The 26,743-nt window shown below is 28.0% G+C and overlaps 6 protein-coding genes across 8 annotated transcripts; 3 read left to right on the forward strand and 3 right to left on the reverse strand.

Annotated features, from left to right (window-relative positions):
* The first annotated feature begins 532 nt into the window (after positions 1-532).
* Positions 533-6,923, forward strand: LOC117212108 (histone deacetylase 6). 2 transcript variants are annotated; one of them, XM_033456616.1, is made up of 20 exons: positions 533-863; positions 1,387-1,560; positions 1,617-2,036; positions 2,107-2,204; positions 2,296-2,469; positions 2,542-2,734; positions 2,859-2,918; positions 3,109-3,198; positions 3,286-3,392; positions 3,462-3,605; positions 3,687-3,793; positions 3,873-4,042; positions 4,140-4,480; positions 4,868-5,063; positions 5,142-5,271; positions 5,372-5,917; positions 5,986-6,152; positions 6,241-6,528; positions 6,608-6,685; positions 6,820-6,923. In XM_033456616.1, exons 1-19 carry the CDS (start codon positions 861-863, stop codon positions 6,680-6,682), a joined length of 3,483 nt encoding a protein of 1,160 aa, XP_033312507.1. In that variant the 5' UTR covers positions 533-860; the 3' UTR covers positions 6,683-6,685; positions 6,820-6,923. The 2 variants fall into 2 exon arrangements, with proteins under 2 accessions (XP_033312507.1, XP_033312506.1); XM_033456615.1 differs by lacking the exon at positions 6,820-6,923 and having other exon boundaries at positions 6,608-6,727.
* Positions 6,847-9,809, reverse strand: LOC117212109 (GPI mannosyltransferase 4). 2 transcript variants are annotated; one of them, XM_033456618.1, is made up of 4 exons: positions 9,354-9,809; positions 9,194-9,249; positions 8,239-8,777; positions 6,847-8,153 (listed from the first exon to the last, which is right to left on the reverse strand). In XM_033456618.1, the coding sequence occupies exons 1-4, from the start codon at positions 9,529-9,531 to the stop codon at positions 7,244-7,246; spliced, it is 1,683 nt and encodes a 560-aa protein (XP_033312509.1). In that variant the 5' UTR covers positions 9,532-9,809; the 3' UTR covers positions 6,847-7,243. The 2 variants fall into 2 exon arrangements, with proteins under 2 accessions (XP_033312509.1, XP_033312508.1); XM_033456617.1 differs by having other exon boundaries at positions 8,849-9,249; positions 9,354-9,808.
* Positions 9,810-10,501: 692 nt separating this feature from the next.
* Positions 10,502-14,364, forward strand: LOC117212062 (transmembrane protein 214-A). Its single transcript, XM_033456525.1, has 9 exons — positions 10,502-10,722; positions 10,939-11,135; positions 11,233-11,916; positions 11,995-12,205; positions 12,289-12,428; positions 13,148-13,274; positions 13,412-13,668; positions 13,736-13,887; positions 13,949-14,364. Exons 1-9 carry the CDS (start codon positions 10,596-10,598, stop codon positions 14,073-14,075), a joined length of 2,022 nt encoding a protein of 673 aa, XP_033312416.1. The 5' UTR covers positions 10,502-10,595; the 3' UTR covers positions 14,076-14,364.
* Positions 14,365-14,876: 512 nt separating this feature from the next.
* On the reverse strand, positions 14,877-16,894 carry LOC117212064 (putative deoxyribonuclease TATDN1). The gene is made up of 5 exons (XM_033456527.1): positions 16,672-16,894; positions 16,338-16,517; positions 15,507-15,900; positions 15,240-15,443; positions 14,877-15,089 (listed from the first exon to the last, which is right to left on the reverse strand). The coding sequence occupies exons 1-5, from the start codon at positions 16,709-16,711 to the stop codon at positions 14,984-14,986; spliced, it is 924 nt and encodes a 307-aa protein (XP_033312418.1). The 5' UTR covers positions 16,712-16,894; the 3' UTR covers positions 14,877-14,983.
* Positions 16,895-17,263: 369 nt separating this feature from the next.
* On the reverse strand, positions 17,264-19,263 carry LOC117212063 (dolichyl-diphosphooligosaccharide--protein glycosyltransferase subunit 1). Its single transcript, XM_033456526.1, has one exon. It carries the CDS (start codon positions 19,134-19,136, stop codon positions 17,310-17,312), a length of 1,827 nt encoding a protein of 608 aa, XP_033312417.1. The 5' UTR covers positions 19,137-19,263; the 3' UTR covers positions 17,264-17,309.
* Positions 19,264-19,518: 255 nt separating this feature from the next.
* LOC117212078 (ATP-dependent RNA helicase DHX30-like) lies at positions 19,519-23,868 on the forward strand. The gene is made up of 13 exons (XM_033456558.1): positions 19,519-19,679; positions 19,752-19,878; positions 19,958-20,005; positions 20,153-20,213; positions 20,329-20,714; positions 20,791-20,975; positions 21,044-22,027; positions 22,107-22,448; positions 22,569-22,819; positions 22,891-23,095; positions 23,175-23,364; positions 23,429-23,514; positions 23,584-23,868. The coding sequence occupies exons 1-13, from the start codon at positions 19,648-19,650 to the stop codon at positions 23,798-23,800; spliced, it is 3,114 nt and encodes a 1,037-aa protein (XP_033312449.1). The 5' UTR covers positions 19,519-19,647; the 3' UTR covers positions 23,801-23,868.
* The last annotated feature ends 2,875 nt before the right edge of the window (positions 23,869-26,743 follow it).

Here is a 26,743-nt window from a genome sequence, read left to right on the forward strand (position 1 = left end):
AAATAAAAATGTATTGAATATTTGTATCTCGGTAGCACTTTCAACCGGGAAGAAATAGTACCTACAACTATTTACTTAAGTAAGTATCTAAGATTTTCTAAACGAACATATAAATACTTTCCTCGATAGCTATACTTACTCGGATAAAATTTCTACTTTTTAGCAAATCATAAAGAATTACTATATATCAATGTAAAATCTTTTGATATATGTACTTATAAATCATTGTAATATTTTACACTTTTTCATTATAACTATGATTTCAATTAAACTAGTATTAAATATTTTTATTCAATTGCATATTTCGTATCAAATGAATAGTGTCATAGAATTTTTATGAAACTAATACAACCATACGAGTCATACGACTGAATGGAGATTGTTAGGAAAAATAAAATACGCTTTCTTCTCAATATTTTCTTTCCTTTATCTCTAAAAATTTTATAAATATCATTAATATGTTATGACGACCAATCAGAAGACTGAACAGCTTCGAACCGGTGCAGTATATCTGCATGCATGTTTAGGTGTGAACTGGACTCGACAGATGTGGATTTCGTTTATTTTCAAAATTCGTGATTCTATCTTGGACTAAATGATGGCATCACTGTAATTTCAATTGTCGCCTATAACTCGAATGGTCTTTATTGGAATTGTACGTATAAGAATAAAATTGAAAGTGAAAAATGAAAAAAGTCGGGGCAACTGCATTTTCACAATGAAGATATTTGATTCATATAAAATAAATCTGATTTGATTGACAAAAGTCTAAAGTTTCTCTTTTGAGCATGACTCGTTTGTAGAAATTATCTATTAAAGTGCTTCTTTACTGAAAATTTTGGGGTTACTTAAAAACACAAATGGTGAGAGGATAAATTTTCTTAATCATATATATTCGTTATCGTTGATTATTTGAGTGAAACAAACATGATAGGATTTTGTGCGCCACAATACGCTGAAGTGGAAGGGGTAAACAAATAGCTATGCAAGTCTATACAAGTCTATACTAAGCTATATGTCTCATAACGTCATCCATATATAAATTGACAACATTTAGTTTCTTCACAATTTTTGTAATTTAGTAAATAAATATCCTTGCATTAGATTTTATCGCGTGTGTAGTGTTTTTAATTATATTATTTCTCTTCGTATTTATCAGTGTTATTTATATATGCGATAATACTTATAATTGAAATTCAATCACTTTGAATTTTTTCTATAAATTCATTTTATTTTTAAGTAACAATGTCATTGTGCAATTAAGGCTTCTTTTGACACAGAATTAAAGATCTATTCTATGTTTTATTCTACAATATACATTCTTGTAAAATTAACTTATTTTTCATCTATTTTTTTGTATTACATGTATAAAATTGATCCTGTCAGTCTGATTCTGTAATCTGCAAAAATTTATACTCTGCTGTTAAACAATTAGCAGACAGTGAAATCGAGTTAATAAAAGCTATAGAAAATTCAGAGAAGATAAATAATAGAAATATTAAAAATACTATGTCTGTGACAGATAAGAAAAGTGCCAAAAATTCTGCAAAAATGTTTAATGTAAGTATAAATTTATGAAAAAATAATAATTGATACTAATTGTGTAATTTAATCAGGTTCGTCCATCTGCTGCTTTAATAGCAGCTAAACATGAAGCAACACAACGTGTATTACAAAGAAAGAAATCTAACAATGTTTTTGTACATGATATATATCAAAAAGCTATTGATGCATATAATATAAAAAGGAAGGAAACTGGCATTGTATTTGATCGTTCTATGACAGAACATAAATGCCTTTGGGATCCAAGTTATCCAGAATGTCCTGCTAGGTTGATAAGAGTTATGCAGAGATGTGAGGAGTTAGGTTTAATAAATAGATGTAAATTCATTACACCAAGACAAGCCTCAGAGGATGAAATACTAATGAAGCACAGCCAAGAACAGATAGATATTTTGAAGGCTACTGATAAATGTACAGATGTAGATAGTTTAGAATTATTATCATCAACATATGATGCCATTTATATACATCCTGTATGTACTTATTTTAAATATAAGATCAAAATGTTAGATTTAAATATTGATTTATTTAAAATTGTTCTAGTCTACTTATCAATTATCTTTGTTAGCTGTGGGTTCAACAATAAATTTAGTGGAAAGCATTTGCAAAGAAGAAATTCAGAATGGTATGGCCATTATAAGGTAATGTAGTAATGCTTGATTGATACATAAATGAATAAATAATAATAATATAATTGAAAGTTATATTTTTTTATTTCTTAAAATATTTCAGGCCACCAGGACATCATGCAATGAAATCAGAATATTGTGGATATTGTTTCTTCAATAATGTCGCAATTGCTGCTGAAAAAGTTTTAAGTAGCAATTTAGCTAGTAAAATTTTGATTGTTGATTGGGATATACACCATGGACAAGCTACTCAGCAAATGTTCTATAATGACCCACGGTGTGTAAATACTTTCGAACTTTCTTTAAATGTTTTTGAATAATTTTTGTATTACTTGGAAATTCTGTACAGAGTAATTTATTTTTCAATTCACCGTTATGAAAATGGAGAATTTTGGCCAAATCTTAGAGAATCTAATTTCCATTTTGTTGGAGATGGTTTAGGAGAAGGATATAATTTTAATGTGCCACTTAATAAAACTGGCATGACCAATGCTGATTATTTAGCCATATTTCAACAAGTTTTATTGCCAATGGCCTATGAGGTAGTATATTATTGCAATTTATAATAATCCAAATAATGTAATATTAATGCAAATATATTGTATAAAATATCAATATAATTCTCAATGTGATTTATATAAAATAAGCCAATTTTAATTATTCTAGTTTCAACCTGATCTTATAATAGTATCAGCTGGATATGATGCAGCGTTGGGCTGTCCTGAGGTAAAATAATAAATATTACTTGTTAACTTTTTTTTTATCTTAGTTTAATTCAGATCTTGTGATTGTCTCAGCTGGATTTGATTCCGTGATTGGAGACAAAAAGGTTGATATATATAATAAATTTAATGTTGTTATATATATCAATAAATTATAGATAATAATTTCAATGTTTTCATTTTATGATATCCAGGGTGAAATGTTACTAACACCTGCATGTTATGCTCATTTACTATCATCATTATTGAGTTTAGCCTGTGGGAAAGTTGCTGTTATATTGGAGGTATAAAATATATTTTCATTTTGTGATTAAATTTTTATTGCATATTTATAGCTTTCAAATATGCTTTCATTATATTTCTCGTTACAGGGTGGTTATTGTTTAAAATCATTAGCAGAAAGTGCAGCATTAACACTACGTACTTTGTTAGGTGATCCATGCCCTATGTTAGAAACTCTTACATTACCTTCAATAAGGTAAACCTGAGAATTCTTAGTATGACATATGCAATTCATTAATTACGTTTATATTTAACATGATTTTAGCGTACGTGATACCATTTTAAATACAATTTATGCACATAAACCATATTGGAAATGCTATCAATACCAAGATACATACAGTATTAATAGTACAACAAATAATAAAGAAGGAAGTACTAATCAATATTTACCGGTAGTTACATTCAAGTAAGAAATTAAACTAATTTTAACAAGAATTTTATTGTATTTAATTATTATATAAAAATACCATTTATATATTTATTTTAGAGGAACTGATATTAAGCCTGAAGTGTATGAGACTCGAAATTGCTACCCAACTCAAAATAAAGAAGTTATCGAAATGATAGAAAAGCAGTTAAATACATTAATACAGTGTAAATATCAAGTTTAATAGTTAATAATAATTAATCCTATATATAACAACAAATTATATAAATTTAATTTTTTCTTTAGTTACTAATTTATCTAAAGCACCTAACAAAGTGTGCATTGTTTATGATGATAGAATGTTAAAACATTGTGATATGTCTAATGATAATCATCCAGAAAAACCACATCGTATTAATATTATTTATAAAAAATATCAAGAGTGCAATTTACTTGATCGATGTTATGTGCAACAGGTATGTTCATGTATTCACTTTGCATTATTAAATCTCTTTTATTAACACTAAATTTTTTATTTGAAATATTACATTTTGTTCGTTGATTATTTTAAAGGGACGAAGTGCAACAAGAGAAGAATTAATATTAGTCCATTCAAAAGAATATATAGATTCAATAAAAGATACAGAAAACTTAAAACCAAAAGAGCTAAAAAGGCAGGCAGAAACTTATAATTCGGTTTATTTGCATCCTGAAACCTGGACAAGTGCCTGTATATCAACTGGATCATTATTACAAGTAGTTGATAGCGTATTAAATGGAGAAAGTCAATCCGGTATTGCTATTGTTAGGCCTCCAGGCCATCATGCTGCAGAGAATACAGCATGTGGTTTTTGTATCTTTAACAATATTGCTGTAGCAGCTAGATATGCGGTAGAATTTCATCATGTAAAAAGGTATTATAATTAATTTTCTTTTAACCGTTTGAGTCCCAGAGATCTTTGAAAAAACAGAGTCGAAAAATTCCGAACAGCCAGATAGCGCTTGTCTTAATCGATTGCGAAGAGAAATAAGCGGTGCAATAGCGCTCGTCATATTTGTTATTTTATGAAATACATCTATATTATTATATATGCGTATTATTAGCTTATAAATACTTCAAGTTTTGTTCAATAAAAATTATTGGGAAGATAACAATGAAATAGAAAATACCGTCAATCGTCCGTAGCGTTCAAATGTACTGGGACATTTCGACACAAAATCTAAACAGCGCGATCGCGCTGCTTCGACTCAAATGGTTAATAACGTACAATCTTAGTACAAAGAATAATATAATTTTTCAGAGTATTGATAGTAGATTGGGATATACATCATGGTAATGGAACTCAATCCATCTTTGAGGAAGACCCTAAAATTTTGTATATGTCTGTCCATCGTTATGATAATGGCAATTTTTTTCCAAATTCTAAACGAGCAAATTACTCTTATGTCGGTTCTCTATCAGGAGAAGGTTTCACTGTTAACATTCCATGGAATAAGGTTGATTTTAAAAAATATGCTATAGAATAAGTTACTTAAAGCAAATTTATCATCATATATTATTTATGTGTTATATAGAAAGGAATGGGCGATGCAGAATATATAGCAGCATTTCAACAGATAATAATGCCAATTGCTTATCAGTTTAATCCGGAATTAGTCTTAGTTTCTGCGGGTTTTGATGCATGTATTGGGGATCCTCTAGGAGGTATATATGCAATTTTATGTCTTTTACAACTGAGAAAAATTTAGATATTTAAATATTATAATTAAAATAATAAATTTAACTTAAATATTTTTTTTTTAAGGTTGTTTCGTGACACCAGAAATGTACGGACACTTAACACATTGGCTATCTTCTTTAGCTAATGGTCGTATTATTCTTAGTCTTGAAGGAGGTTACAATATTAATTCAGTCGCGCATGCAATGGCTATTTGCACAAAATCTTTGCTTGGTGATCCTTTACCGATATTAGAGAATGGACAAACTCCATGCACGAGCGCTATTCACACTATAAATAATGTTATAAAAACACAAAAACAATATTGGGCGCATTTAGTATTTAATTTATCTTTACCGAAAGAGAGAGTACTTCCTAAGCCCAAAGTTCCACATATAAAGACAAATGAACGTGTTATAGACAGTGAAGAAATATTAAAGCATTCAGAATCTAAGATAGCATTGGAAGAAATAGAAACAGAAAAAATGCAAACTAGGCAGAAGAATCTTACAACTTGGAAGCTGATAAATAAAGTGGCCTCACAAGAAGATTGTGAGAAATTACAAGAGTTTCTTAAATCTGTACATGAGCGACGTACACATACGACAATTAATACTTCTTATAATGACGAAGGTATGGTAGGTTAAAAATATATGTGTAGTCATGTTTTATAGGATTATTGTATAGGATTATTTTTATAGGTTCCAAGTATACAAAGAAATGCATGAATCAGGATGAAGAAGAAGGACATTCTGATGAAAATATTACCAATTTTGCTGCTGGTAGTAGTGGTGAACAAGGCGAAAGAGCAAGTGCGCAAATGACTGGAAATAAAAGTTTACATGATTATTTGTTGGAAAATTCGCAAGTAATTAATATTTAAATTTTGACATTATAAATATTTATTTAAGATGAATTGTGATTTTTACAATTGGAATTTATTTTCAATTTTACAGGCATTAGTGGATGGAGACATGTTTGCAGTGATACCTTTACGAGAATGTCCACATTTGGATAGTGTCAAGGATGTACCAGTTTCTGGAATTGATATATATTCACCATGTATAGAATGTGAAAGCAATGTTGAAAACTGGATCTGTTTACAGTGTTATACTGTTCACTGTGCTCGTAGTATTAATCAACATGGTTTAATACACGCTGAAGAAATGGAACATCCATTGGCCCTAAGTTTCAGTGATTTATCAGTTTGGTGTTACAAATGTGAGGCATACATAGATAATGTGGTAAGTTATAATAAATTTTTTTGAAGATATTCATTTTACTATAATTTTGTCTGTACAATACGTTTGATAATGTTTATAGCAATTATTTGCCGCGCGCAATGCTGCACATCAAAGTAAATTTAATGAGGAATTACCATGGACATATGAAATATAAATGATAATTGAAATAAACATGTATTTAAGAAAAATTTATAATTAACACTGTGTATTTTATAATATTTGTAAATCTATAAAATACACATTTTAATTTCCGTATCATGTTTAAATAAATAAATAAATTTTTCTATGCAGGATAATAATCATTGAATAAGTAGTATATTCAAGATGGAACTAAATAATTTTATTGAAAGTGAAATTGTAGATTGTAATGTAACACATATTGATTTTAATATTACAACATTATTTAGTTTAAATAATTTTTGTACATATATTTACTTTTATTTTTAAAAATTTTAATAATGCATATTTTAAATATCTTATATGGATCCTAATTTAGGATAATCTTACGAGTTGTTTAATGTAAGTTTTAAGTATAATATTGCTTTACTGTTAAGAATTACAAATATGTTTTCATATTATATGAAGTAATCATATATTTTTTCTTATTATAGTAACAAATGTACTTATTATATTGACTAAATGGTAAATAAATACGTATTACGTTAATTTAACGATTAATTTAAAATATTGTAATTATGAATTATAATAATTCCTTTCATGATATATGTATATTTTTATATTTATTATCTACTAAATACTCAATTCGTATTAATAACAATTGAAACTGTTGAAAAACCTCAAGTATGTTATCCATAATTTCAGTCAATCTATTCACTGAAAATGTGGTTAGATTTGTTAAACGCGTAATATTTTTAACGGCTTTTGAAAACGGTAATTTTTCAACTGTAATGTGCGGATAAAATTTATGTGCAATATGATAATTGAATAAATTTATACTATTTTGAATAAAAATAAACTCTTCCAAATCTGTAGCAGGAAGAGCATAATACAATCTATATGGTACCTTCTTGGTGACATACTTATATTCACATTCACGAAGTTTCGAAGCAATAACATTACATACATCTCTTAAAGATTTTGATCCTTGTTCATAAAGATAAAAATCTTTTATTAATTTATACTTATGATTTGCACTACTTACATATGTCTTTTTGGTATTTCTTAAATGTAAAAGTGCTGTTGGTACAGAATAAGTGTGAGATGTAAATAAATGTATATGCGTAAGATCTGGTTTTGCTTTTAATTCAGTTGCTATATGAGATGATAAGGGTAAAACTCCACCTTGATGAGCAAATCCATAGAAGAACGTTAATACAATATTACATATAAACCAAAAAATCTGTAGTTTATTCAACTTATTTTTTGTTGTAAATGCATTTGAGGACTCATCATTTTCTGCAATACGTGCGATAGTGTCAACTCCTGATGTTTGACTTATATTTGGTGCATACAAAAAAGTTAAAGGTAACAATATTGGTATAATAAACCTAGGCTCTTGATGAGGAAATATTGATAATAATATGATAGGTGTAATAAAAGATGTTGTCATTAAACCAACAACACTTTGTATTCGTGGCAAATTTAACCATTGTGCTTTTAAACCACTGTAAATGACAATTGTCCTAATTATTTCGATTTATTAACTTTTTGTGTAATATTGATTGTAAACAATACTATTGAGATATTTACCTGTATAATAGTTTTCCAAATGTACAAAGGCCAATAACTCCAAGAACATTATATAAAAGGGGTACATTTACTATCAAATGTAAATAATGAGGATGTAAGCCATGATCCTGTAGGTTTTTAGTATTTGAATTGTATCTGAGAAAATTCAGTGGTGTTACCACAAAGTTATTCATGCTAATGTCAAGATTACCTATCTCTGCCATTGTTAAATAACCAAAATAAAAGCTATCAACTAAAATAAAGAAAACAGTGGTAGGTATTCCACAGGCAATGAAGGTGAATATTCGAACATGAAAGTCTCCAAAACCTACAGTTTTTGAACCTAAACCTCTCTGTAGCCAAAAGAATATAGGAGCAAAGGCAAATGCAATGAATGTTGGTCTATTGAATATACCAATCACAGTAACTGTTGCAATTTTTATACAATGATTTAAAGAATGTGGCGGCAATGTAGTTTTAAGTTTGTAGTATTTTACTCTTTCTATACCAGTTTTTGCTTCATTATATTTATCTGATAGATAATCACTTTGAACAACTACCTAAAATGATAAATATTACACTTTATGAACCAGTCTATAAATTCTTATCATAATAGTACATATGTTAGTACCTTTTCTGAATATGCCATAGAATATGATGTATAATATAATAATAAAGCTGTTAACACCAGTTCAATAGTATTTGATAATGTATGAGTGGCATAAACAAGCATAACATAGGAACTGGCATAAATGATCAGTCTTATTTTGTAATTTTGACCATATATGTAACAGATTTTATACAAACAATAATCTGATATAAAAGATAAGCCACACACTAACAAACGTGGAGATGATATAAGAAAATATGGCGATTTCAATGATATACCCAAATAAAAAACTGTATATTTCGAAAGTCTCTTCAAAATTGAATATGGCATACCAACTATGATTTGTGGTATTAAAACAGTTCTTACGGGAAACGTTGAATTAAATTCCCACGGTTTGTTGACATCAATGTCAAAATAATCCCCTACAAAATATAAATTCCCCCCATAATTTGTTTATATTATAAATTAACATATAAACATATAAATTAATCATGTTATTCCTAGACAATAATATCATTGTACTTACCAGATATGACTTCGATAGATTGAAAATATTCGTCAGGATGAATGTATCCTGTTTGAGGAATAAGAGTTAATATGATTCTTAAGATTACTAAGATCCAATAAAGGCTCATTTTTCTTTTTATCGGTACAGCAGGTTTGTATTCATCTATGGATCTACGATATTCATTTTTAAAATGCATTTTTGTTAGCAAACAGTCTCGAGCAACAATTTTTCACAGGATGTCAATTTATCAAGGTTAAAGAAATTAGTAAGACTCTTTGATTATCATTATTTTTTGATTATTAGAGGATATATAATATATGTTTCAGTCAAATAGTATTTTGTATTATTACATTATCTTTATTCAATCAAATAATAGTTAATTTGAACATATTTACAACATGATATTCCCTCTTGCATTGTCGCATTATAGCACATATAAAATATGATTATACCATACAACGAATAACACAGATTATAAGCGTTAGAGACGACATAACTATAGTACGAATCTCTGTAGCATGTATTGCATACTATCATACCAAAGAATAGAGTCTGACCATATTCATACTACATATCTATGTCACATCATATAATTTGTTCTTATTTATTTTACTTTTTCTTGAAACAGGACTGATATGAAAATTAAATTTTGTTTATGATTCATTGACGACGTAAAAAAAATTAACTTTATAAAATTGTATATTTATTTTTTAGTTATATGTAATTTACTGTAATAATATCTTTTAAAAGTATTATTTCATGTAAACATTGTAATTTTGTGTATTTAATTAAATGAGAAATATTGTGTTTTAAGAAAGAACTCTTTGATTTCTTTCTTTTCGAATAGCAGGAACACGTTACAGTTTTTACATAATTAAATATATAAAACGCTAAATTGTATATATTTGTAAATATAATATCAACATTTATTATAAAGTGAAAGTAAGAAATTTCTAACTGAGTTAGTTTCTAACTAGTTATTTGCTAGTTGATAATAAATTGGATATTTCATAATTATTTCTATTACTTATAATAAATGTCATGATAATGTAGATATTACATGTTATTATTAATTACCTATCTATAAAAGGACTAAGAAAGTTATTTCATGAAAGAGTAGCGCGTGGCAACTTTCTACGCATGCGCGACCACGTACCTACGATATACGGACAGCAACATAACTGCCAACTGCCAACAAACACTTCAGTACCTTTTAATAGCATTATTAGCTGTCCATTTGTTTATTGCATTTATAGCATTATGTCGTCTGGTGGATGGGAAATAGTTGGAAGAAATAAGAAAGACAAAAGCAATGGCAAGATCAATAAACTTACAAAAGTAGAAAAAAAGAAATTTATCGAAAATGTACCAAAAGTGGAAGATTTTCGTAAGTGTCTCTACTCAACTTTGTATAAAATTGTTATTACTTTTATATACTACTACTAATAAAAATTCTTAAAGTTTATAAACACTTTTATTCAAATAAAATGTTATTGTAAAATTTGCTTTATATATACATTCAAAAATAAAGTTTCTAGATGAAAATATGTTTATTGCATTATACAGATGAAAGTATGTTAGTTTAGAACTTATCTTTTTTCAGTTCCCTTAAGTCAAGTAAAAACATTATATGATAATTTGGATAATAACAAGGAAAATAAAAAGCCGTCAAAGGAGAAAGAAAATAAAATGAAAGAGAATGAAGAAAAGAAGAAACAGCAGAAACAGCAGCAGTCTGAGAAAAAGAAGCAAGAACCAAAGGAAAAACCCCCAAAGTCTATAAAAGATGCATTAAATGTGGTATATATATATATATATATATATATACTTTTAAAAAATGTTCTTTATGTATAATTTACAGATAAGTTTATTGATATTGAAATATCATTTCCAACAGATTAATGCAGAAGAGCTTCGAAATATTTTTACTAGTAGTCAAACTAAATTTCCTGAAGCTCCATTAATTTGGTTAAAAGATCTTGCTGCCTTCCTTAATATAAAAATACCTGTTGATAAAGAAGATGCAGTCTTTTCTGGGAAGCCTAAAGACTATCCTTTAAGTATAGTACCTAAAACAATTTCTTCCATATTAGAAAAGGCAATTGATATGGCAGGCAAACAAACAGCCCAACTTTTTTATGAAAATACTCTTACTACAATGGCTACTGATATGGTTAAGGGATCACCTGCTGTGGGTCATAAAATATTTTTACAACTTCTAGCACGTATTAATCCTGAAATGACAATTGCTAACATTTCTAAATTGATCCGTGTAAAAAATTCCTATCAAAATAGAAAAAATATTGGTCTTTCTTTATTGTGGGCAATTTCACAAGCTGGTAGAAAAAACTTAATTGTGGGTTTGAAAGTATGGCATGAAGTAATGTCTCCTATGTTAGAGACAAAGAGTTACTGTAGTTATGTAGCACAAATTTTGAATGATCTTGTATTTGGGCATGACATCTGTTATGATCTTAAACCAGAACTTTATCTTGACATTGTAGAAGATACATATTCTGGGAAGTTTAATATTCCTGTTTCTGTAAGCGGGGAGATCAATAACAGCATTGAAAAATTAAGAGTGGGTATTTGAGTGTTATATTAATACAAAACACCATTTTAGTATGAAATAGACATAATTTTTTTTTATTCTTTTTAGTCAATATTGTTTAAAAATAAGAATATAAGTTATGTGAAGCTGTTTGAATTGTTAATTACAAAAGTTACACAGAAGGTAGATACAAACTATAGGGATGAATTAATCAAAGCACTTGTGACTTGTTTGGCTACAGATCCATTTTGTTTCTTTGTGTGGAGGTCTGTTTATGCCAAAAATTTATATCAATCTCATTTGATTTTAATGTATATTGGTAAGAATAGTGATTTAACTTTATAGTTGATATATATATATATAATGGATTTATTAAATTTAATTTCATTTAATTTTTTTTAGATGCTAAATGGCATGATTTGCACATAACATTAGAAACAAAATGTTTAAAAGAAACATGTATAGAATTTCAGACAATTAATGAAAGGTGGAAAAAGGGCAAAGATGAAGGTCTTGCTAATAATTGTAGTAAGATATGCAAGGTAAATTTAAATATTTGTTTTTGTATTAAATAAATATATTTAATATTTATATAAAAATAATACTTTTTGCCGAAATTGGAATGTTTTATACGCATTGTATGTGACAAATGTCTTGAAATATGGAAATAATCCATGTAACATTTGATTATTGTATTATACACACGTATATGCGCAAAGCATGAGTGTCAGCGGAATACTACGTAACGTATAAATCGCGTGTAGACTAATTGCCTGTTTGTGAGTGAGGAAAGACGTTTAAATACCGGTATAATTTTCCAGCAATAACCTGCAAAATTTGCATTTGAGCTTGTTTTTATTTTGAAAAATCGTGAGTGTAATATTTGAATGATTTTGAGAAATCTGAATTTTAAATATAGTGTAGGTTAGGTACGTTTGTTTTGTCGGAAGGGGACTATCGATCGCATATTGTCCCTTCAGCATCGCTACTGACGACATTAACATCATTCATCGCGTCATTCCTTTTTGTACAAAGATACATATTACAGACAATATTTTAGAATAAATAATTTAGAAAATATTTTCATTTCTTCATCAACTCTGTGAATAAAAAGTACGTATTCAGAAATTAAATTCATTTACATATATACATCTGTAATAAGATTGCTCTTTTGATAATTGATATTGACCTTTAGACTCGTTATGTTAAATGGTAAATAAATTAACATGTAATACATTGTTCTATTACACTTTTATTACAGGCTTTGTTACTGAAAATGACAGCTTCTGCTAATAAGAAATATTCCTGGAAAAAGGGAATTATTTTGTTATTACTTTTTATTAGTGCCATCCTTGCTTATGACATATACAAACATGATGATTTTAAAGGTAAATATATATATATATATATATATACACACACACACACAATATACATACATATATATACAAAAAAAGAAATATTCAGTCTGTTTGAAATATTATTTAAGTATATTAATTTTTATATTTATAATATAACTTTTTAGTAAATAAGTTTTTAAAAAGAACTGGATTAGTTGCCTATGGACAACAGTCATGGATTGTAGTGCAAGAATATTCCACTAAAGCACTTGAATTTATAGAAGATACTTCACCAGAACATTATAAAACAATTGTTGAAACATGTAAACCTTATATTAAATTAGCAGGAGATGCTTATCTTTTAATGAAGCATCTTTCTCTTAAAGTTTATGGTAATATTGCAGAATATATTGGAAGAAATGGTCCACTGATTGTACAAATAGTAAGTCTTAATGATTTCAATATATAAGTTGTAGATACTGTAAGTAAATACTTTGCTTGCTTTATAGATAGAGTATTATGTCCCAGGAATGTTGGATGAAATTAAATTACGAAGTAATCAAGGTTTAGAATATGTAAAACTTTACTCAAATTTATGTGTGGAGAAGTTGAATGAACGCTCAACTGCAACACTTCAATGGCTAGAACATAATGTCTTTGTGTAAGTACATAAAAAGTTTTTGAAGTATGAAGAGTTATACTTTATAATATTATGTTTTTAGTGGAAAATTAAGCCCAGAAAATTTGCAAAATTATGCCTCAAAAGCTATTGACACCACACAGACATTAGCGAGTCAAACTTATGATTGGGTGTATGAAAAGGTGCAAACACTTTCTAAAGTTCCATGAATGAAATTTATTAAAAGTTGCATACCGATTTTTTCGGTGATCAAAAAAATCTCCTTTCATACCTCTGCATTTAGTTCTACAATTCCAAACTTGATATTATACATTTCCAAATATATTGTGACGGCCATTTTACCTGTGATATTTGAAAAATGTATCATACCATTAAGTATGATATTAAGATCCATAAATTTAATGAAAATGTCAGTTTCTTTTTTAAGTTACTATTGTCAAAATAATTATTAAAGTAATATATAGACTACACTATATGTATGTAGTACCAAACTTAAAACCTCATATTTGTATATTCATTAATATATTTTCATTTAATGTTTCTAATATGGTGTTGAATAATAATATAATAACAAGTTGATTTATAAATCGGACAATGTATTAAATAAAATTACTTTTTGGTATTATCTTTTTTTTACAAAAATAAAGCTAGATTATTATAGATTATTGTTGATTTTATAGTACATGTAAAATATTAACTTAATGTCATTGGATACAGCAATAATAATAATAATAATAATATTCATAGGACATACAGAATAATGTTGATAAATATATGTATAGTAATATAATTATTATTATAATTATATAATAGCGCTAATCATGCAACTCTAATGGTGATGATTATAGTGACAATGATAAATTTAACAAAAAAGGAGAAACAAATATTAAAGTTTTATATGGAAAGAGATCAGTGGAATGTGATACTCGTCACATCCATAGAACTATGCGTGTAAAAATGTATTTCATTTCCTTCCTTTTCAGAAATGATTTTAGTAGAAATTATGTTTATTTTTTTTATATAATTTCACAGCATTTTTCCCTGATTATATGTATGAGCGTGCAATACTAAAACGCACACTGATTATGAAGTTAATGTTTCAGTTTGAATTACTGTGTTAAAGTTCATGAGGAAAAAAGACTTTCATTGTATTTTTATATATTTGGTTGCATAAATATTCCTCTTCTTCGTCTCTAATTCGTGCAAGTACTTCCAAAATTTGGCTGTAAAGAGAAATCAAATAATAATATATATTTCATTCCATAATTAAAATCTTTTTGTTTTTTAACAAGTATGCAATGTAAATACAATTTAATCATAATTATATCATAATAATTGCAAATTTTAGTTTAAAAATTGATCAATATATTTACACTATGGTACATGGTTCGTTTCTTCCTTTAACCATTTTATCAGATTGCCACTTTTCCTTTTTAATGGATGGAAAATGAGTAATAACATCTTTTGCAGAAGCATGTGTAGGCCTTATCTCACACCATGGACAATCAGTTTCTATCATCAATTTATCTGATGGTATAGTTGTAACAGCGAAAAGGTTTTCTTCTGTTTTTAGAGAGCTATAAATAACATCATGTGTTAATTATTTGATATAAAATAAATATGTTACTTATTTAACATACCATCCATTGATACCAATATACAACCCCATTTGTAAAATGGAATTAGCTTCTTCTGGGTTACCATCAAAAGAGTGTACAACACCAGCTGTTAATGTATCTTTATGTTTTCTTAAAATTCTTACAAAATCTTCACTAGCATTACGGCAATGTAGAAACATTGGTAACTTTAAAGTGGAACATAAAGATAATTGCATTTCAAAATATTTCTTTTGAATATCTTTGGAGCAAAATTGCAGCCTATCATAATCTAGTCCCATTTCACCAATAGCAACAACTTTATCTTTATTGTCTGCAGCTAGATCCGATAATGATTTGAGATATGCTTCTGGGTTGCCACTTTCTTCAAATTCATTACAACGTGTCGGATGACAGCCAACTGTAGAAAATAGTCGCTCTGAAATATACGTAACAGTCAATATATGAATAAATTCAATAAAAGAGAAAAAATAATAATATAATATGTACCTAGGTATTTCCATTGACATGCATTTTGTTGTTGTAGTTAGAGAATAGAATCACAACACCATTGCATCTCTCTTTCACTGGTTTCTTCATATGCAATGATTGTATTTCAGTCTAACAATAAGAAATAAACAGTAGCTGTACATTATAACAATAAGTCTTTACCCTCACAGTTGAAAGCCTGTAAGGTGCATAAAATGTTAATTGTACCAAAATCATTGTACTTTTTGTAAAACATTAATATCTCTACATAAAAAATAGAATTTGAAAATTATAAAATATAGCTGCCTGTGATAGAGAGACGCGACAGTACACCAAGTTATACTTAATTAATATTATGTTTTCATTATTTATACAAAAGCATCTCACCATCTGTTCGTGCTATTTCAAGAGCCTTTTTGCTTTCTTCTATATTACCGGCAGTGATTATAATTTTTGAAATATTATTATTCCAACTTCGTTCTAAAACTTTATCCAAATCTGGTAGATGTTTTTGTGATCCATGATAAATTCCTTGATACATAGGATCTGTCAAATTGGCCCCGATGTCTGCATTAAAATTAACAACGGTAGAATATATTATTTGTTAAAGTATAACCTTTTTATAAATATCTTAAAAAAAACACAAAGATACACTGTAGTTTATGCATAAACGTCGATTATTAAAATGTTAATACGATTACTGAATAAAGAATTTAATTACCTATAAATTTTCTTAAATTACTCATTCTACTACCGAGCATTCAACCTATCAGTGAAATGACAGTTTTCTCAAACACGATGCTGTCTGAAAGGTTAGCAGGTGTCTTATTTAACCGGCGTTGTATACATACTAACATATGAGTGGATATTTGACATGCCATGAAAATAGAAATTATATTTTTTTGTCATTTATTGTACATGCAATGAATTTAACTACAATTATATTTTGTGAAAATCAATTTAATTTTCATTGGACGTACTTTATATTATTTCCTATCCTCATTTCAGCATAGCAAGTATATGTATTTTGTACTTATAGTATACTACATACTTCCATATATTGTGTCTCTGTAATCCTTTATAAAGAATTACAAATATAAATTCTCTACTTCGAAGTAGCGACTTAAAATATGCGTCATTATTATATCATAACCAAATGGATAATAAAAATATAAAATGTATAATTTATAATATATATTTATTACAAATTGTTTATTACAATTTTTTTATTACAAATTTTAATTCATTGTAAAGGAAACGTTCTTTCAACTTATTATTATAACCTATTATTTAAATTATTTTTATTGAGTCTCTTGTTCTCAAATATTTTTTTAACTGAAAGTATTTAGGAATATGTTATTACTGTAGTGATTTTATGATAGAGTTTATTTTCTCAACACATTCTTCTTTTTTCTTTGTAACAGCTGCTTCTGCTTCTACAAATTGTTGACGTCCTATCTTGCCTGGTACTAATTTGTCTACATACAATGCTTGTTGTTGATTATAAAGTTCTTTTAAAGTTCTATCATATTTCTGTAATTCTTGAATACGATCATATACATCTCCTGATTCTCCTTTCAAGCGTTGTGCAATTTCAGTAATAGAACTGGTTGCACTCTTATATTCTTGATTAATACCTTTTACTACAGATAGAAATGCATTAGCATCTTTGTTGGCTTTAAGATATGCTAACTGATCATCTAGTTCATTGTAAGAAGTTACTCTACGATCTTGTGCAGCTAAGATCTTTTCACACTGCCCAGCAATTCTTAATTTACTTTCTGAAACTTCATCTTTGTCAATTGAAAAATCAAGTCTTACATAAGTAATTACTAATAAAAATAGTAAATATAAAGCTGCAGCTACAAGCAATGGTTCTTGTAACATCAATATACGTGGAAATGTATATTTTAGTTTAAAATTCTGAATATGATTCTCAACTAAATTCTTCTTAGTAACAGAAATTACTGGACGACCAGTAGTGTCTAAGTATGTGTAATAAAGAGAATCTGGCAAACGTGTTGCAGAATATGGAAGGCTTAATTCAATATTTTTGGAACCTTCTGGTAAGATAATCTTTACAATTAATTCATCTACAACCATATCATCAAAAACATGATCCAACAATCTCATTTCTAAAGTATATAGATCTCCAGAATGGAATAAATACTCATAGCTAGGTACATTATATCCAACTATATATTTAGTTTTCCAACCACCAAACAGTGGAAATCTTGGGCGAAGATTTAGTTCTACTGAATCCTTTTTAATACGAGTATGTGATGTTGAAATGTTACCAATTTCATCTCTATAATAAATATCAGAGGCAGCTGCAGGTAAAATGGTATCGAAACTTTGAATACTAGCTTCCCATGATTTTGGTTCTCTGGCAAATTCATATCGTGAAAATGAGCCTTTTAGTAATGCTCCAGTATGTAATAAGTCAATATGTTCTTCTACTGCTATATTACCCCAGTGTGATATTTCAATATTCCTTTCAAGTCTGGTAACTGTGAGGAATTTATTGTTATTTTCAAAGTGTATGTTTAATTCTTCATAAGAAAATGGAGAAAGTTTCTCATATGGACCATATGTGATAAATGAATCACTCTGCGAAACAGGTTTAAATTTAGTGTAGCTTTCAATATTACGTGATGGTAAAGATACAGTGGTTGTTTGTTTCATTATGCTATATGGTGCATAAAGATAAATATTTCCTATATATTTTACTAATTGTTTTTCTTTTTGTGTGATCTCTTTAGGATGAGGTATAAGTTCATGAGCTAATATCCATTCAATTTCAACAGACATAGTTCTTCCAGGAGACAATGGGTCTTTTAATTCAATTTGATAGAAAGTTTCATCTGGATAAGCATTTACCTTCACTTTGGTTAGCTTTAATTCAACTCGCACAGGTTCTCTATAAGCTGCTATGTAACTAAGACTACTTTTTTGTTCAGGTTCCAGTGAAAAAAGGAAATTTCGCATGTGTCGATCTTTACTTCCATTTTCTAATATAAGTCTAGTTGTAATTTTTGTTAATTGAGATTGCAGATCAATATGTTTTTCCACGTTCTTAAAATTCAAATCGGGATCAATGGTGCTGGCAGTAGCGAAAGATTGGATATTTAATCCGAAAAGTAACACAATATTCCATAGCAATATAATTGAACTACGACTAATCATATTTTTCACGTAAGAATTTCTTTCAGCTCACTGTTGATTGTCGTTTAACACTCTTAACTAACCGGTAAACGAGTTTCAGTCGGTATCATCATAGACGTGGCGTTTATCTAAAAGCACGTATTATGTAGACGCGAAACTCATATACGAATTATACGATATACTTCAAGTATATTTATAATACATACATATCTCATACAGTTTCCTGAATTTTTACAAGTATAATTCAAGTGTGAATTGCAATGAATTTGCATTGTATATGAATTGCAAAATTACGATTTTTTAAAATATTTACATAAATCCTAAATACTTATTTAATAAAACAAAAAGATAAAACTGAAATATATGAAATCATATTGTAAATGTAACTTACAAATATATATACTTATAAGTATATTAGATGATGAATTTAACTTTTTAAATTCTGTTATATTAGGTTATATTGTATTGCCACAAATACCAGTATTGTATAAAAATTGTTATTAAACTTAGGAAAGTGATTTTATCTGAAATCATGCTTAATTCAAGAAAATCTTTATGTAGCCAGTAAGTAATTTATAATATATGACTTTAACCAAGCATATAAAAATAATGATCCAAAATATTTTTGTTGAACAGTTTAATATTTTATTGTACAAACAAAATGTATAGATCACATTTAAGAAAGTTTTATAACTATCAAACATTTTATCGATGTTATAAAAGGGAATCAGAAATTAAACCCCAATCTGATACATTTTATAATGTAAGTAATTAATCAAAATTTGATTTTACGAGGGATGCAAATCAGTAAGATCTAATCTCATTTTATTTTTTGATTGAAGTTCAATATCGATAAAAATAATCTCAGAGAAGTAAATAACTCTATGCAGGTAAATATAACATAATTATAATATGAAACATGTAATCATAATATGAAATAGAAATTGTATAATTAAATATGTAGCATACTATTTCTTTTTTTAAAATGTAGTGTAGTATAGTATATAAACACACTAACAGCAAAATTATCATAATAGAAACAGAAAGAGCAAGATACAAATGTACCGAATTTTAACGATTTTGCAATTAGGAAAACAAGTAAGTATGATAAAATAATATCAATTTCCTTTAATTAATGAATAATATACAAATGTATGTTGTACAGATATTATATAAAATTAAGTTTCAATAATATTTTCATTTCAAATTTCAGGTCTTGAAAAAATTCATCCATATCCTAAGCAAAATCTTGACCTTATCTATAGAGCTGTATATAGAGAATTCAATAAGTTATGCATATCATATACATATTCAGTAATAAAAGGGAAAATTAATAAAATGAAGTGTACCATTGATGTCACATGGCCTTATGAAGCATCCTTTTGCAATATAGCATCAAACAAAAAGAAAGCTGCACATGATGCAGCATTAATGTGTTTAGATTGGCTATATATGAATGGGAAAATTGAAGATTTTAAACCTATATTATATGATAATGAAAGTAAACGCAGTTTTTGTGAATCTCAACAATCTGTTAATATTAATCTTTCACCAGAGTTCACAAGTAAAATACAATCTTTGATTGATACTTTTAATAATGTAAGGTTTATAAGTAACAGAAGTGTTTGTTTAATACTTATAAATATCTTAATTTGTTTATTATGATTATTTGTAGGAAGTAAAATCTATAATAACAATACCATGTGCTACTGAACTTAATGAAGACAGTTCGGAAAAAGAATCGGAAGATAATCTTTCATTAGATGATGATTTTGCTGAAATGCATAGTAATCATTCAATAAGGAATGTAAAAATAAGAAGATATGAAGACATAACACATTTGCCTATTATTAATTATAAGTATGTATTTATATATCTATACATAACATTTATTATCAAATTATTTATTGCTTAAAAACTTCTTTCAGGGAAAAAATACTTAATGCTTTAGAAAATAACCAGGTTTTGATAATTAAAGGAGACACTGGTTGTGGCAAAAGTACCCAGGTTCCACAGTTCATACTGGATAAATACATAAAACAAAATAATACACATGAATGTAATATAGTTGTGTCAGAACCTCGTAGAATATCAGCTATTTCTTTGACTGAACGTGTTGCGTTTGAAAGGGATGAAAAAATAGGCGATAAAATAGGTTATCATGTTCGTTTTGATAATAAAACGCCAAGAACAAGTGGCTCAATTTTATATTGCACAACTGGCATACTCCTGCAAAAATTAAGACATAATCCTACATTAAAAGGAGTATCACACGTAATTATAGATGAAGCTCATGAAAGAAGTCTACAAACAGATATGTTGCTAATGTTATTTAAAGATATGTTGGAACACAATCCACATGTAAAACTTATAGTTATGTCTGCAAGTATAAACACAGATGTATTCCAACAATATTTTTCCACCACAGTTATTGATGTCCCTGGAGAATTACATCATGTAAAAATGCATTTTTTGGATGATATTGATTTTTTAAATAAGAACTCATCAAATCAGGATACTCCTATGAAAATAGAAATTCCTTTCAATAACATAGTGCATCTAATACAATGGATTATTAAAGATAAACCACCTGGAGCTATTTTATGTTTTCTCCCCGGTTGGAAAGAAATTAAGGAGTTATATAACATGCTCCAATATAAAATTAGTAATTTATTAATATTACCACTTCATTCTAAAGTTTCAAATAATGACCAGCAAAAGATTTTCAGACCAGCTCCTGATAATATTACAAAGATTATTTTAGCTACAGATATAGCTGAAACTGGTATTACCATCCAAGATATAAAATATGTTATAGATACTGCTGTTAAGAGAGAAGTAAGATGGAATAAACAGAAGCTTCTATCCAGTTTAGATTTTAGTCTAATATCACAAGCTAGTATTTGTCAGAGGTAATTTTTATTTTATGCAACGTTGTGATTTTATTTTCAAAGAAAGAAAAGATTAAAATATATTTTTATTAATATTTAGGAAAGGAAGAGCTGGACGTGTAAAATCTGGTGAAAGTTATCACTTAATTACTCGAAAACAATATAATGAATTAGATCTATATCCGAGACCGGAGATATTAAAAATTCCATTGGAAGAAGCAATTATTATTAGTAAAACATTATCTGATAAGAAAGCATTGGATTTCTTTAATAATATGATTGATCCACCGAATATTAGTTCAATAATTTCTGCTGTAAATAATTTGAAAATTTCTGGCTTTCTCGATAAGGATGAAAATTTTACAAGTTTGGGCGAACGTGTTTCGTATATTTCGTTGCATCCGAATTTAAGTAAAGCTGCAGTACTTTCCTGCGTTTTGCAGTATGTAAAAATTTACATTGTTGCTAGAAGATATTCTTATTTTTCCATATATTTTATACTACATATTTATGTTTATATTTTTAAAAAGTTCTTGTTGTATATTTCAGTTTATTTTTTTAGGTGTTTTAATCCTGTGTTATCAATAATTACTACATTTTCTTCTTTTAATGGACCTACTCTTTCGTTAAATGAAATATCAAGTCCCTCTAGAGTTTTGAAAGAAAAAATGTTGGAATTTCACGAAACAAGTGATCATATTGGTATATTAAAATATGTTCAACATATGAAGTACAGTGATAATAACTCGTTATCTGCTGCCATGCAGAATGCTGATCGAATTGAGTTTAAAAAAATCTTTGATGTGACACAAAGTAAGTCTGTTATACATATATGTGAGGAAAAATAATATTTAATATTAGGAATAACTATTGTTTATTCGTAGAGCTGTTTTCGACATATGTAAATGAACTTGTAAGCAGTGGAATGGTTTCAGAGACATCTAATTTTAAATATTTGAATGCATATTCTGGTAATAATGAATTGATTCGAGCGATCTTATTTGCTGCTACGAATCATTTGATAAAAAGAAATGTTTATGGATATAAAAAAAGATCTTTTACAAACAAAGCAAACATATTAATGACTGAGTTAATATATTTTTTAAAAATACATATAATTATAATATACAAGAAAGGGCTAAAATTTATATAGTTTTCTGCTTTTTAGGGCTAACGAAGTCGTTAAAATTAATAATGGGAGTGTAAATTACAATAGAACAACATGGCCAAGTGAGCTTTTGACTTACATCAATAAGATGGAGTTTGTTAAAAGATATTCTTGTGTAGTTTCTGATACTAGTATGATATCACCATTATCGGTCCTATTATTCAGTGAAGCTGATGTTGAGTGTGAAAAGGTATGTTTTTGAATATAACCGTTAATATATGTTTATACAATGCTAAATGCTATTTTTCTTACAGATACAAAACAATGTTTCCACCGAAGAAGAACAAATTTGTATTAGGATAAATAACATAAAGAATTTAAATTTGACGTGTAAACCCGAGTTCGTATTTCTATCTATATTTTTTACATGACTAACTTATCTTTTATTTTATACATTGTCTTTTTCCAGAATCGCGGACATGCTATTACAACTTCGAAGTATGTTGTGGGATATCGTGCATTTTATAATTAAATATGAAGGTAAAAATGGTTACCAAGATAAGCTACAGTTAGTTCAACCATTTAGAGACAATTTAATGGTTTTAATTTCAAAAATATTGACGGAATCGTCACGACATATTGACAATACATCAGATGCAAACGAAAATTTAAGAATAAAACATTAGAAAAATTTAAACAATGAACATTTTTGTGACACTGTATCACAGAATCTTTAATTCTATGTTAATATTTAGAAGCAAAAAAAAAATAACTTATTTACTTATATGTAAATATAAATAAATACATATAGTGATGATAAGAATATATAATATAAATATATAATTTTGATATTTACTTTAATGTTGCTCATTTCCTACCTGTCATTTTTGTACATGTATAAACATAAATTTCTCTATGTGTGTTCTGTAAATCACAGTATAATCTTCGTTGTACAATAATTTATCTATAGTTATGTAAAAATTCAATAGCATTTGTATTTTATAAAATTTCATATAAACGTGTCGATATATTATTCTTTAGCAACCTAGTATTTAATACTTACAATACTTACATCCTGTTTCGCTAAAATCCTAAAACCCTGCCAACACCATGTTCCCCGAATTTATGAGAGAGAATATTAAGAATTAGATTCTCAATCCCAAAGTTATTCACGTTAGATTTTAATTACTAATCGCATATACAATATTTGTAACTTCGCCGTCAATACAGTACAAGATATTTGTGATTGTCAAAGCTACTTTCATTAACGTAGCATTAATTTTTAATGAATTATGCTTATACTGATTGTTAGTTTATCTACATATATCTTTCTGTGATATCAGTCAGAAAACTGATTACGATTGACGTTGAAAATTGCCTTTTACGTATGCAATTTAGTTTTATTGAGAACGCTTTAGCTTCGGTTTAGAAGTAGCCATTGAAAACATTCGATGTAATCGATTAAGTCGTAAGTCTGTGTAAGTACGTTTATATGTTAAATAAAACATTCCATATATATATATATATATATATATATATAATATATATATATATATAAATGGATTATAATAGTTATATATATATTATATATAACTATTATAATAATATAATAATATAAAATATATTATATATAGCACTGCTATATTGTTACATTATAGACATTCAATATATTAAAATCTATTTTATATACATCTGGCAGGTACATTGAAGCGTGCGCTTCTGATATGAAAAAGATTACTCTATTACGAGAGGCGAGGCGCGACGATTCTTATTAATATTTTTAAGCTCTAACATATAACAATTATTATTATTTGTTTTGTTTCTATTTGTTTAACAATTATTTTTTATCCTAGAATATAAATATATATGACTATAATAAATTAATAGAATAACGAAAGTACATATATATTAGGATGTAACATACTATAAATATAAAATACATAAATAGGAAATATGTAAAAATCTATTTCGATAATAACAAATACAGTTAACTTTATATTTCATGATAAATGCCATTATTAAACAAAGCGTAATATTTTGTAACAATAAAGTCAACAATGAGCACCAAATTAAATAAGATAACCATTAATTAAATAAAATGTGAAACATCGGTAAGTAGTCGAGGTCTCCTTTGATGAATATATAAAATGTCGTTATAATCTCTTTTATTTCATGACTAACATGAAAGATAACAATAACAAGTGTATTAATAACATTAAAATTCAAGATTGGATAACTACATGGTGGTGTGAAAACAAAACAACTTTTACGTTGTTTATATAATTTCCTATTTGTGCGTGTTGTAATCAATTCTTTATATGTCATTTGATATAAAAATTTGTTTTCCGTTTCGTAAGGAAATTACTATCACATCGACTAGCAATTATAAGTTGTAGTATTACAATATTCTAGTAAGAATATCAGTAAACTGTTTAATTATTTATCTATTATATCTTTACCACATAATATTGCACTTCCGGCCACTTCACTATCAAGTTAAATTACGATGGCAATTTCTACGTATCGTCGGCCACAATTCCATTTTCCTCCTCTAAATGAATTATATATATATATGTCGGGTTCACATTATGATTAGGGTTAGGGGCGTGAAACGAATCTTCATTTGGATTAGACGTTGTTGTTATGCGATAAAGGAGATATTTACTAGTGCAAATATGATTATTACAGAATTTGACAAGTAACCGTGGTAATTAGATACTCGAGAAGCTAACGACAATGATCCTAGGTTCAATAACGAATCTGCGGTCAACGGGACAACAAAATGCGTTTTCTTCCAAAGTCCAAGTTGTACTCAACTTGCTTGTCTACGGTACAAGTATTATTAAACTAACTCTTTGTTAAAACGTAAAATATTCACCGAGCGTAAAGACGCTATGTAATTCGCTAATGAGACCTCACGAGAAGAATGACTTTCCGTCACGATGATGCTGCAGAGGAAAACTATGATGTGGTGTGTCTAAGGACACGAGATCATCGGATTCGTGGAGAGATGCCTTCGTTCGGAAAGTGAGGGAAATTGACGTTGCTGTTAATTAGTCAATTTCCATGTTGGTGGTTAGAGAAGGATGCTAGCCACCCTTGAGGAAAAGTTGCTAGCGGGAAGCGTCGTTCGCGAGAAAAATAAATTTCCCCTATCTTCCCGTAGTTGGGACAAAGACTGTTTGCCTGTTTGAAGGACTTTAGTTAACTAAATTTTAAGATTTATAACGGGTCCTCAGGCTAGCTGAACATGTACTGTGGAGATGCATCGACATTTGGTAGTCATCTTACTCGAAGAATAGGGTCTGCGTGTGGCGAGCCACGGAACAGAAACCGTTGGAATGTTTACTGTCGAGTGCCGCTACAACTATTTCTTTTTAAGGAGAGCTATACTATTACTACATACCTTTGTTAGACAAAACGTTCATCCCTTGATCGCGGCTACGTTTGGCGACTGGTTGTCGCCTCGAGCCCAAGCTCATTATCACAAGTCTCGAACAAATACAATCGGATTGAATGACGACAATTGCTTAATTACGGCTGTGGTAGAATCTAGATTACAGTGTTAAGGGATTTTCCTAAAGTTCCAAAGGGAAGGCTCCGTTGTCCTTTCATCTCCGACATATATA

This window comes from Bombus bifarius, unplaced genomic scaffold, assembly GCF_011952205.1.
Source record: "Bombus bifarius isolate JDL3187 unplaced genomic scaffold, Bbif_JDL3187 scf7180000008274, whole genome shotgun sequence".
NCBI classification, from domain to species: Eukaryota; Metazoa; Arthropoda; class Insecta; order Hymenoptera; family Apidae; genus Bombus; species Bombus bifarius.